General features: G+C 45.1%; 1 protein-coding gene across 1 annotated transcript in view; it reads left to right on the top strand.

Annotated features, from left to right (window-relative positions):
- Nucleotides 1-1,230: 1,230 nt before the first annotated feature.
- LOC102872780 (mucin-16-like) overlaps nucleotides 1,231-12,491 on the top strand; it is a 121,719-nt gene continuing 110,458 nt past the window's right edge. Inside the window, exons 1-2 of the mRNA XM_006898806.1 lie at nucleotides 1,231-1,637; nucleotides 2,480-2,545. Coding sequence (XP_006898868.1) covers nucleotides 1,231-1,637; nucleotides 2,480-2,545 — 473 coding nt within the window. The remainder of the gene's footprint in view (nucleotides 1,638-2,479; nucleotides 2,546-12,491) is intronic.

Below are 12,491 nucleotides of genomic sequence, written 5' to 3'. Positions count from 1 at the left end.
TCTGGCATCCTCAGTAGCCACATTCCCAGTGCCACTTCACCAGTCACGTGGACAAGTGACAGAACAATTCAAGACTTAACGGGACCCCAGCACAGCAGCTGGACTGAGACAAGTCCTGAAACGCTAGCACAAAGGACCTCACCAGGGACTAGGGCACCAGCTTCTGATACCACTTCAAACACTGTGCACACAAGCTCTACAACGGCATCTTCATCTCTCACGTGGCAAGAGCCCATGAGCACAGGCAGCTCCTCGCTCAGGTCCACCGGTGGAGCAGTCTCCCCTACAAGCTCAGAACCCCTCGGTGCCTCCATTGCCAGCACCCCACATGCAGTGCCATGGTCCACTGCTGGCACCGTTCAGTTCCTTTCTGGATCCCAGCACATTCCATGGACAGAGACGAGTGAGGTTACAGAAATGGAGCAGATCTCTGCATCAACCAGCGCACCAGCCTCTGTGAGCCATTCAACTCCAGTGTCACACTCCACTGAAGAAACTTCTCCCTGGGCAATGACCACAGACACATTCACACCGGAAGCCACAGATGGCCTGGCCACCAGTCACTTCTTGGCTTCCACTCAGAGTTCAGCAAAAACAGACAGCAACACAGGGACCACCCAGAGTACAACACATGTCTCCATGCCACCCTCAGCTTCAACTCAGACATCCCCACATTTGACTCTGGCTGGGGAAACTCCCCCAATCTCCATGATGCCAGCAGGGTCCAGGGTGACTGCTACATCGAGTCCTCCAGGAATGCCAGGCTCATCGTTGGAACTGGCTGCTTCTACCATCTTTGGAACATCAACTGCTGGAAGCCCTCACTTCATGGAGCCCACCAGCCTGGGATTGACCCCACTGAACGCTGTGCGTTCTTTTTCTCCTGAAGCTCCCTCTACTGGAGACATCAGGACAAGCACAACGGCTCCTCTCTTGATGTCCACTTCACCTCACAGTGATCAAGCCTCAGTGACCAGAACTTTCCCAACCCAAACAAGTACATCCTCATGGCCTGTAGGGACCCCTGAGACTCCAAGTATGACAGATTTCACCTCAATCATCACTACTTCGGTGACACTAAATTATACAGAAACAAATCCTGAGACAATCGAAAACACAACTCAGTCCTTGGAGGCCCCTCTTCCATCAGAGGAATGGACAACAGGGGCTGCCCTTAACTTCAGTGTCACTTCCGGGGTCACAGACTCACCGAGGATCCTCTCAACAAGGATGCTGTCTTCTGAATGGTCAGGGACTGCCAGCACCCACAGCCTCTCCAGTGTTACAGAGGAGAAAACCAGCACCTCTCCGTCTACCAGTTCTATCCCCCTGGAGACCAAGACTCCACTGTCCATCACTACAGTGGAGACTAAGAGCACAGTGAGTTCCTCCACTGAGCCATCTGAGACTTCATCACCGGAAACAGTCATCAATTTGACTGCCACCTCAGCCTCTAGCCCCAGCTTCACAAAATCTAAAAGCAAGGCCACTAGTCCAACTGAGATCTCTTCATCTCACCCCATGGAGAAGCTCACAGACACCGTCAGTGCTTCTGCAGGGCTCACTGGCGGCGCGGAAGGCCCTGGGAGCTCTGGCATCCTCAGTAGCCACATTCCCAGTGCCACTTCACCAGTCACGTGGACAAGTGACAGAACAATTCAAGACTTAACAGGACCCCAGCATAGCATCTGGACTGAGACAAGTCCTGAAACGCCAGCACGCAGGACCTCACCAGAGACTAGGGCACCAGCTTCTGATACCACTCCAAACACCATGCATACAAGCTCTACAATGGCATCTTCATCTCTCACATGGCAAGAGCCCATGAGCACAGGCAGCTCCTCGCTCATGTCCACCAGTGGAGCAGTCTCCCCTACAAGCTCAGAACCCCTCGGTGTCTCCATTGCCAGCACCCCACATGCAGTGTCATGGTCCACTGCTGGCACAGTTCAGTTCCTTTCTGGATCCCAACACATTCCATGGACAGAGATGAGTGAGGTTACAGGAATGGAGCAGATCTCTGCATTAACCAGCGCACCAGCCTTTGTGAGCCATTCCACTCCAACATCACACTCCACTGAAGAAACTTCTCCCTGGGCAACGCGCACAGACACATTCACATCGGAAGCCACAGATGTCCTGGCCACCAATCACTTCTTGGCTTCCACTCTGAGCTCAGCCAAAACAGACAGCAACACAAGGACCACCCAGAGTACAACACATGTCTCCATGCCACCCTCAGCTTCATCTCAGACATCCCCACATTTGACTCTGGCTGGGAAAACTCCCCCAATCTCCATGGTGCCAGCAGTAACCAGGATGTCTGCTACATCGAGTCCTCCAAGAATGACAAGCTCATCATTGGGACACGCTTCCTCTACTGTCTCTGAAACATCAACTACTGGAAGCCCTGACTTTGTGGAGTCCACCAGCCTGGAGCTGACCCCACTGAACACTGTGCATTCCCTCTCTCCTGAAGCTGCTTCTACTGGCGACACCAGTCCAAGCTCGAGGGCTCCTCTGTTGACATCCACTTCACCTCACAGTGAGAAAGTCTCAGAGACGAGCACCTGGAGGGCAATCCCAACAAGTACCTCCCCTCTGCATTCAGGAACCCCTGAGGCCCCAGCCAGGACGGAATATACCTCAACTATCACCACTTTCATGCCACTGCATAATACAGAAACAAATACTGAGCCATTCGAAACCACAACTCCTCCTCTGGTGCCTTCTTTTCCCTCAGAAGGGACAGCAGGGACTATCCTCACTTTCAGTGCCTCTTCAGGGGTCACAGGCTCACAAAGTGTCCCCACAACCAGGATGCTGTCTTCTGAGTGGTCAGGGGCCACCAACACCCATGGCTTCATCAGTGTTCCAGAAGATAAAGCCAACACGTCTCCATCTACCAGCTCTATCCCCGCGGAGACCAAGACTCCACTGTCCGTCACTACAGTGGAGACTAAGAGCACTGTGAGTCCCTCCAAGGAGCCGGCTGAGACTTCGTTACCCAGAACAGAGATCAATTTGATCACCACCTCAGCCTTCAGGCCCAGTTTTACAAGATCTGAAAGCGAGGCCACAATTCCCACAGAAGTGTCTTCATCCCACCCTGTGGGGGAGCTCACGACCACAGTGAGCATCTCTGCAGGGCTCACTGCCGGCACGGTTGGCCCTGGGAGCTCTGACATCCTCAGTGCACACATTCCCAGCACCCCTTCTACAGATTCCTGGGCGAGTTCCAGGACAGATATGGAGGCTAAGTCCTCTTCCTCATTGACTTCTAGTCCTATTCCAGTCTCGGGTTCAAGCACACCATCTTCTTCAGTTTCCAATCCTCAAGATAAAAGCACAGGGACAGACATTATGACCGTGGCAACAAGTACTCACCTAGCTCCCGCCACGGACTCCACTGAAAGCATTATATCACATGCCTCGCCCACTATGCTAGCAGGACATGCAACCAGCGCCTTCCTTTCAGGAACAGGAGTCCCTAAATCTGCCTCAGAAAGCTTGACTTTTCCAGGATCAGATATAACATTGCCAGCAGGGACCTTGAATTCTGGGTCAAAACCCACTGTTCCCTTCAGCACAGGTCAAGCAACAAGGTCCAGTTCTGATGTTTCTCAGCTAAGTTTATCCACGGAAGGAGCAACCAGCACTCTATCCTCCACTCAATCCACCTTCAGAAAGACCACCTTCTCTCTTGACCCCTTCACAGTAAGCCACCCCAACACCATGGCACATCTTCAGACATCAGTTCTGACTTCTGCTCCCACGTTTATGCTAAGCGAGCCTCAAGAAGACACAACATCCTTTGGAGAAACCTCAGTGCAGACTGCTACAGAAGGAGAGAGAAACCCACCTGAGACGCAGACACTGGTGTTCACCCGAGCAAAAGCCCAGTCAGCCTGGACAACTGCTTCTTCCCTCCCAGAAGCCACAGCCACAAAGAAGAGTTCTCCTGAGACTTGGAGTTCTAATTCCTTCACTGCCAAAACTCTCTTGACTGAAAGTAAGAACTCATGCCTGTTTCCACTTTACTGAGAGTGAGCTTACATAAAACAGTAATATCTTTCTTTAACTAACTTTGAGCAGAAATTAAGCATTTTGCATGTAGATTAAAAAAATCATAGAATTCGACATCAGAAATGATTGAGTCCATATCGTATTTCAGTTGTTGTAGATTTTGACTGTGGTAAATTTATATGTAACAAGACATCATGCTTGGTAGGGCAGAGGGACAGCACAGGAGGGGAAGGTCCTCTATGAGGTGGATTGATTCTGTGACTGGGGTAATCGGGCTGGTTGTGTCAGAGACAGTGCAGTTGGCAACAGGATAGAGTGGGGTTTAGGGCTGCTTGCGACTCATAGGGTCGCTATGAGTCGCAAGCGACTCAACAGCACATAACAACAACAACAACCATCTTTACACCTACAGTTCAATGGCAATAATTATGTTGTTCCACTTGGTGGCCTAGTAGTAAGAACCTGCACTGCAATGCAATCCTAAATGTACACAGTTCAAATCCACTCCATAAAAGAAGAATAAGCAATCTCCTTCTGTGCATTTAACTGCCTCTGAAAACCCACTGGAGGGTCAGCTATGGGTCGGGTACAGCTCAACGGTACTCAAAACCACCACCACCACCACCACACTTTTCCATTCTTAGTTTATTTCTGTCATTAGCAGTCAGCAGACACTTGACTGCTAACCAAAAGGTTTAAGACACTCAGAGAAAGATTTTGCTGTCTACCTCCAGAAAATTAGTCACTGACAACTCTATGGCACAATTCTAAGGCACGCATGTGGTTGCCATAAGTAAAAATTAACTGGTAACAGAATTGCAATTACTTTGAATTATCACTTATGCCTTCCTTCAAGTTTATAATAGCTTCATACTATTATATGAGTGCCAGTGGCCTCGTGGCAAGAAGCTGCGCTGCAATCTCGAAGGCATGCAGTTCAAGGCCACTAGTTGATTCACAGGAGAATGATGGGAAATCTCCTCCTGTGCAATTAACTGCCTCTGAAAACTCGCTGGAGGGTCAAATATAGGTTGGTTCTGACTCTATAGTACACAATAACAACAACAACAACAATATATTTAATGTGCTGGCTGAACTACATATATTATTATAACAGTTTTCTTTTTTAAATGTTTCTATCTCAATATAATTGGTTCCCTTTATTATTTATAGATTTTTTTAAAAAATTATTTTCATTATGTTCTTTTCTTTTCAATGCAGGGTTCATGTTACAAAAGAGTTTAAAAATTCCTGTTCTAATAATGTTGTCTTGTTTCAATTAGTCGCTGTTTCTACAATTAATAGCTTCCCTTCGTGGATATGAGTTTTCCCGGAGTGTCTTGTATTTAACTATGTCCTGTTCTGATAGTTAGAAGCTGCACTGCAATCCTAATGGAACACAGTTCAAGTCCACCAACTGCTTCACAGGACAAGGATGGGCAATCTTTTCCCATGCACTTTATTGCATCTGAAAACCCTCCCGAGGGTCAGCTAGGCGTCAGTTCTGATTCAACAGTCCACAACACCACCATGTCCTGTTATTTGAAGTCTTCTGGGCAACTCACTGGCTCGCTCTTACTTTAGGCTCAATAGCATCTGACTTGAGAGGAAAAATTGAGTAATCAATGTAAACAAACTCTACAAGCTGAGAGTTCTTACACTGTCGTCATTCTGAGATAGTGGGTGCATGAGCCTTTTCATTTCTCTTTTCTTTCAGAGACTGATGAATATCTGATGTCCACTTCAAAGATGGGAAACCAGGCAACACATGAAGGTTCTACATGGTCTGCTTCTTCACAGGAGATGGGGACCAGCCCAACAGGTATGCACACATGTCTTTATTATTTCTACTCTCCTAAGTGGCATAGCACTGATCTGTGCATTGCTGTACAGAGGTAACTCGTGGTTGCTGTGGTGCTAAACTGTGACACTGGTATGCCAAATGCAATAATGGTTACCCATGGTGGACAGTGTTTGGTGAAGCTCCCCAATTAAAACAAGCTTGGAAGCAGGAGTGGCATCCACTTCTGAAATAGCTTGCCTCCGGATTTAACCACAGCTTTGTCCCCAAATTACACACACAGTTCTCACCAGGACCATCTCCTCTAGAGGATTCTTCTAGATGTTATCCCTCTCTGTAAGAGGAGAGAGTGTTAGGACGGGAACCTTGGTACTCACTCCTTCTGAATCTTTGGCACATCCAGTCTAGGTCGTTGACTCTTCTCTGGCCAAAGATTCCATGGCAACCAGCAGAGCTCCTGGAAAGGAGGCGAGCTCTGTCTGAGTCCCTGTCGATGCCACCGTTTTAATGCTGTTGGTTGTTACCGGGTTGGCTCCAGCTCACAGCAGTTCTGTGTGTTGCTGAGAAGAACTGCTTTCTAGGATTTTTGAGGATGGAACTTTCTGAACTGGAAGCAGGAGTGGCATCCACTTCCTAAACAACACGCCTCTGGAAACTCTATGAACTTTGACAAATGATGATAGTTATAGAAAGGCTTCAGGCCTTTTGTTCAGAGGGTCTTTGTGAGTCATGCTCAACTCGACAGCAATAAACAACACACAGCAACCACCTTCTGTATCAGCAGGTTGAGGGCCTTCCTCTCCATAGGGTCACTACGAATTGTGCTCGACTCAACTGCACCCAACAGCAACCATAACAACATAGACGATCAGCAGATCTTCCAAGGCCCCTCTCGATGGGCTCAAACCACCAACCTTTCAGCTAGTAGTCAAGATTTTTACCAGGTATTCTTTTGTGTTTAGGATTGTAGATTTTGTGAAGAATATCTGAGGAATGAGTAAATATTTCCATCCAGGGTTGTTTCTCTCTTTGTTATTGTTAGGGGCTCCTAAGTTGGTTGACTCATAGTGACCTTATCTAGAAAATAATGAAACACTTCCCAGTCCTGCACTTGCAGGACAAGTCTTCCAATTGTTGTTGACCTTGAACCCATTGTTGTAGCTACTCTGTCAATCTATCTCTGCTTCTTTCTGCCTCTTCTTTTGACCACATGCGCTTCCTACCTTCAATTATTTTCTATAATCTCCCTAAACAACTTGAGTCTTGTTAAATCTCCTTGCAACAATAACTTCGTTTTCTTGCCTGGAGCTCCACTTATTCCTTCCAATTTGCATTGCTACATAATGAGGTAGGAACAAAGGGCTGTCGATGGGAGGTGCACAGCTCCTATCCAATACTTACTCCCTGATTCATTAGTTCTTCATTGTTCAGTATGTTTGTGGACTCTGTTGATGCTGGGACTAAAGAGATAAGGCACAGAATTAGGAGAGAGGGCTTAGATAAGGACCAGTGTGGTCAAGCAGGAGTGGCATCCACTTCCTAAATACCATGCCTCTGTAAATTCTACACACTTCAGTAAATGATGATAGTTATAGAAAGGCTTCAGGCGTTTTGTTCAGAGGGTACCTATGAGTTGTGCTCAATTTGACAGCAATCAACAATAACAAGTGTGATCAAGCAATGCTTCTACATCTCCAGTGACTAGTGTCAATATGGATCTTGGTACATATGACTGTCTGTGTTCTCAACATTTTTAAAAAAACACAGAAGTTTCCATCAAGTTTGTTTAAACACAGGGCAACACCATGTATGTCAGAGTGGAAGCTGAAGAAAGTGAAAGCAAATCCACAAGAACCAAAATATCACCTTGAGTCTGTCTTGTTGTTGTTGCTGTTGTTATGTGCCGTGGAGTCTCTTGCAACTCATAACGACACTATGGACAACAACCCTAATTCCGCTCTGTCCTGTGCCAATCACACTGTCTCTGACACTCCCATCCCAATTATCCCAGCCACTGAATCAATTCACCTCATAGAGGGCCTTCCCCTCCTGCGCCATCCCTCCACCCTCCCAAGCATGATGTCCCTCTCCAAGGACCTGTCTCTCCTTACAACATGTCCAAAGTATGTTAGACGGAGCCTTAGAATCCTTGCCTCCAAGGAGCCACCCGGTTTAACCCTTTCCAGGATGAATCTGTTTGTTTTCCTAGCAGTCCACGGTATTCTCAATACTCTTCTCCAGCACAACAGCTCAAAGACATCAATTCTCCTTCTATCCTCCTTGGTCATTGTCCAACTCTCTGATGCATAACAAGTGATTGCAAAGACTATGGCCTGTATTAGACGCACCTTAGTCTCCAGAGAGACACCATTGCTCTTCAGTATTTTGGAGAGGTCCCTAACAGCAGACTTTCCCATGGCAATACGGAATTTAATTCATCTCAGGAATAAATTTAAAACACTGAACATGAAGGACAGAAGACCAGATGAGTTATGTGATGAATCAAAGATATCATCCACCAAGAAAGCATGACAAAGATAGGGGTGAAAGAAAAAACCAAAACGGACATCAGAAGAGACTCTGAAGGTGTCACCAGACCATAGAGAGGCCAAAACAAAAGGAAATGTGAAAGTAAATGAGTTGAACAAAAGGTTTCAAAGGGCCTCTCAAGGAGACGAAGCAAAATACTATAGTGAAATGTGGAAAGAGCTGGGCTTATAAAAGCAAAAGAGAAGAATATAGTCAGCATTTTTCAAGCCTTGAATTGGAATGTTGAAGGATTCTATGGACAAATTTTGAATGACGCATGAAGCATTAAAAGCAGATGTAAGGAATGCAGAAAGTAACTTTACAGAAAAGAATTAGTTGACACTGAATCATTTCAGGAAGTACCATATGCTCAAGAATCAATGGTACTGAAGGAATAGGTTCAAGCTGCCCTTGAAGGCATTGGCAAAAAATAAGGCCAGACACAGTCCTGCATGTGCTCGTTCATCTATGCCAAAAAATTTGGAATATAGCTATATTCCATAATATAATAAGTTGTTGTATTTGTTGATTACTGACGAGTCGAGTATGACTCATAGCAACACTATGAACAAAAGGCCTGAAGCCTTCCTATAACTATCAATATTTATCAAAGTTCAGAGCTTCATGTTGTTTAGTAAGTGGATGCCACTCCTCCTTATATTATTATATTGTTGTTATGGGCCGTCAAATCGCCTGCGACTCATAGTGACCCGGTGTACAACAGCTCTAAACCCTGCTGTATCTCTTGCCAAACTTATTTTCTCCAACACGCCTACTCCCATTACCCCAGTCACTAAATCAATCCATCTCATCAAGGGTCTTCCTCTTCTGTGCTGTCCCTCCACTCTCCCAAGCATGATGTTCCTCTCCAAGGACTGATCCCACCTTGCAACATGTCCAAATTATGTCAGATGGAGCTTCAGAATTCTTGTCTCCAATCAGCAGGCTGGCTTCACCTGTACAGGATGAACTTATTTGTTCTCCTAGCAGTCCATGGTACATTCAATACTCTTCTCCAGCACCACAGCTCAAAGGCATCAACTCTCCTTCTATCATCCCTAGTCAGAGTCCAGCTCTCTGATGCATAGCAAAGCCCATGGCCTGGACCAGGTGCATCTTAGTCTCCAGACTGAGACTGTTGCTCTGAGTTCTTTAGAGAGATTTCTGACAGCAAACTTTGCCAATGCAATTCGTCTTTTAATTCACTGGCTACTGATACCAAGAGTGTCGACTATAGAGCCAAGCAAACTGAAGCTGTCAACAATCTCAGTATCTTCACCATCTATCATACTGCCAATCGGCCCAGTGATGAGAATCTTTGTTTTCTTGATGTTGAGCTTCAATCCATATTAAAGGCTGCAGTCCTTCACCTTCTGCAGCAAGTGTTTCAGGTCCTCCTCAGTTTCAGCAAGCAGGGTTGTGCTCTGCATAACTCATGTTGTTGATGAATCTTCCTCTAATCCTGATGCCACATTTCTCTTCATACAGCCAGCCTCCAGGACATTCTATCCTGGATATAGACTGAAAGATACGAAGATAGAATACAACCTCTGGCATACACCCTTCCTGATTTTGAACCATGCAGTGTCTCCTTACTCTGTTCTTACAATTGCCTCCTGGTTCAAGTGTATTCTTGAAATAAAATGTTGTGGGATTCCCATTCTTCGCAGAGTCAAGCAGAGTTTGTTGTGATCCACACAGTCAAATGCCTTTGCATAGTCAATGAAACACATAGACATTCCTCTGGTACGCTCTGCTTTCAGCCAAGATCCATCTAACATTAGATATAATATCCCTAGTACCACGGTCTCTTCTAAACCCAGCCTGAACATCTGGTATTTCTCTGATGACGTGCTGTTTCAGTCTTACTGATGCTTATTAAAAAAATGGCTCAAACAGTACACTGAGAAGAAATTGGCAGAAATTAAAGCTGGATTCAAAAGAGACTATGGTAAGAAAAATCATTGTTGATATCAAATGGATCTTGGCTAAGATCAGAGAATATAGAAAGATATTTACTTCTCTTTTCTTTACTATCGGGAGCTCTGCTAGCTTAGCGGAAAGGAATCATGCTGTCAACACAAAGGTACAGAGTTCAGATCTACCAGCTGCTTCACGGAAGAAAGATAGGCAATCTCCATTGGACTGTGCGGATAATAATAATTTATGGCTAATAGTAAGAAGAACAGGGATCCAAGAATACTTCATTTTGCTCGTGTGAAACCTATACATCGACCAAGAAGCAGTTCTTGGAGCAAAACAAAGAAACACTGCACAGTTTATAATCAGAAAAAGTATGTGTCGGGGTTATATTCTTTTCCCATGCCTATTAAATTTGTATTTGGAGCAAATAATCCTAGAAGAAGCTTGACTATGTGAAGAAGAATGTAACATCAGGATGGGAGGAAGACTCATCAACAACCTGTTTTAGGCAGATGATACAACCTTGCTTGCAGAAAATGAAGAATAATTGAAGCACTTGCGGCAGAATATCACAGATATAGCCTTCAAAATGGATTATATGCCTACATCAAGAAAAGAAAAATCCTCACTACTGGACCAATAGCAATATCATGAGAGAAGGAAAAGATTGAATTTGTCAAGGTTTTCATTTCACTTGAATCCACAATGTTGCATTAGGAAAATCACTGCCACGAATCTATGCAAATGCTAAGGAGCAATGATGTCAGTTTAAAGACTAAGGTGAATCTTATCCAAGCCATAGTATTTTCAATTGCTTTTTATGAATTTGAAATTTGGACAATAAATAAGGATGACAGATTAATCAATGCCTTTGAATTGTGGTGCTGGGGAAGAATAATGAGTTGCCCAAAGAACAAACAAGTTTGTCATGGAAGAAATACAACCAGTGTGAAATATTGTCTCACATACTTTAGGCATGTTGTCAGGAGGGGGCCAGTCCTTTTAAAAAGACACCATTCTGGGAAAAGTGGAAGGTCAGAGGAAGAGAAGAAAACCCTCAACTATATTGATTATCATAATGACTGTGACAACAGGCTTGAACATATGAGAAATCTTGAGGATGGCACAGGATTGGCCAAAGTTCAGATCTGTTGCTCACAGAGTTGTTATGAATAGCAGTGGCCTCAATGACATCTAACAGTGACACGACTCATGGCTGTTGCTGTTACTAGGTACCATGGTGGTTGTTGTTGCTGTTATGTGTCATAAAGTCGCTTGCCACTCATAGCGACCCTATGTACAACAGCACTGAACCCTGCTCTATCTTGAGCCAATCTTCTTGCCTCTGACACACCGACCTCCATTACCCCAGCCACTAAGTCAATCCATCTCACCCAGGTCTTCCTATCTTGCACAATCCCTCCCATCCTTCCAAACATGATGTCCTCTCCAAAGACTGATCCCTCTGGGCAACAAGCCCAAAGTATGTCAGATGGAGCTTCAGAATCTTTGTCTGCAATGAGCAGCATGATTTCACCTCTCTAGGATGAAGCTGTTTGTTCTCCTCACAGTCCATGGTATATTCAATACTCTTCTCCAGCATCACAACAGAAGGCATCAATTCTACTTCTGTTATCCTTAGTCATTGTCCAGCTTTCTGATGCATAGCAAGTAATTGTGAAGACCATGGACTTGATCAGGTGCACCTTAGTCTCCAGACTGACATCATTGCTCTTCAGTACTCTGGAGGTTCCTGACAGCATATTTTTCCCAATGCAGTTCATCTTTTGATTTCCTGGCTGCTGGAACCAAAAGTTTTGCTTGTGGAGCCAAGCAAACTGAAATTGATAGCAATCTCAGTCTCTTCATCATCTATCATGATGCTGCCAATCAACTGGTGGTGAGAATCTTTGATTTCTTGATGTTCAGCTTCAATTCATTGTATTCCTCCAATACTGATGTCACATTCCTCCTCATAGAGCCCTGCCTCCCAGATTATCTGTTCCATGTACAGATTGAAAAATATGCAAACAAGATAAGTCCTCTATTCTGACAACTATCTCCTCATCTAAATATAGGTTTCACATAAGCACAATCAAGTGCTCTGGAGTTCTCATTCTTCTCAGAGTTAGCCACAGTTTGTTGTGATCCACACAGTCAAATGCCTTTGCACAGTCAATGAAACACAGATAGGCATTCCTCTGGTACTTTC

The sequence above is a fragment of the Elephantulus edwardii genome, unplaced genomic scaffold (genome assembly GCF_000299155.1).
Source record: "Elephantulus edwardii isolate Elephantulus edwardi_28Jun2011 unplaced genomic scaffold, EleEdw1.0 scaffold00237, whole genome shotgun sequence".
Classification (NCBI taxonomy): domain Eukaryota; kingdom Metazoa; phylum Chordata; class Mammalia; order Macroscelidea; family Macroscelididae; genus Elephantulus; species Elephantulus edwardii.
The sequence above is the reverse complement of the archived record's forward strand: the minus strand, read 5'-3'. Positions and strand labels throughout refer to the sequence as shown.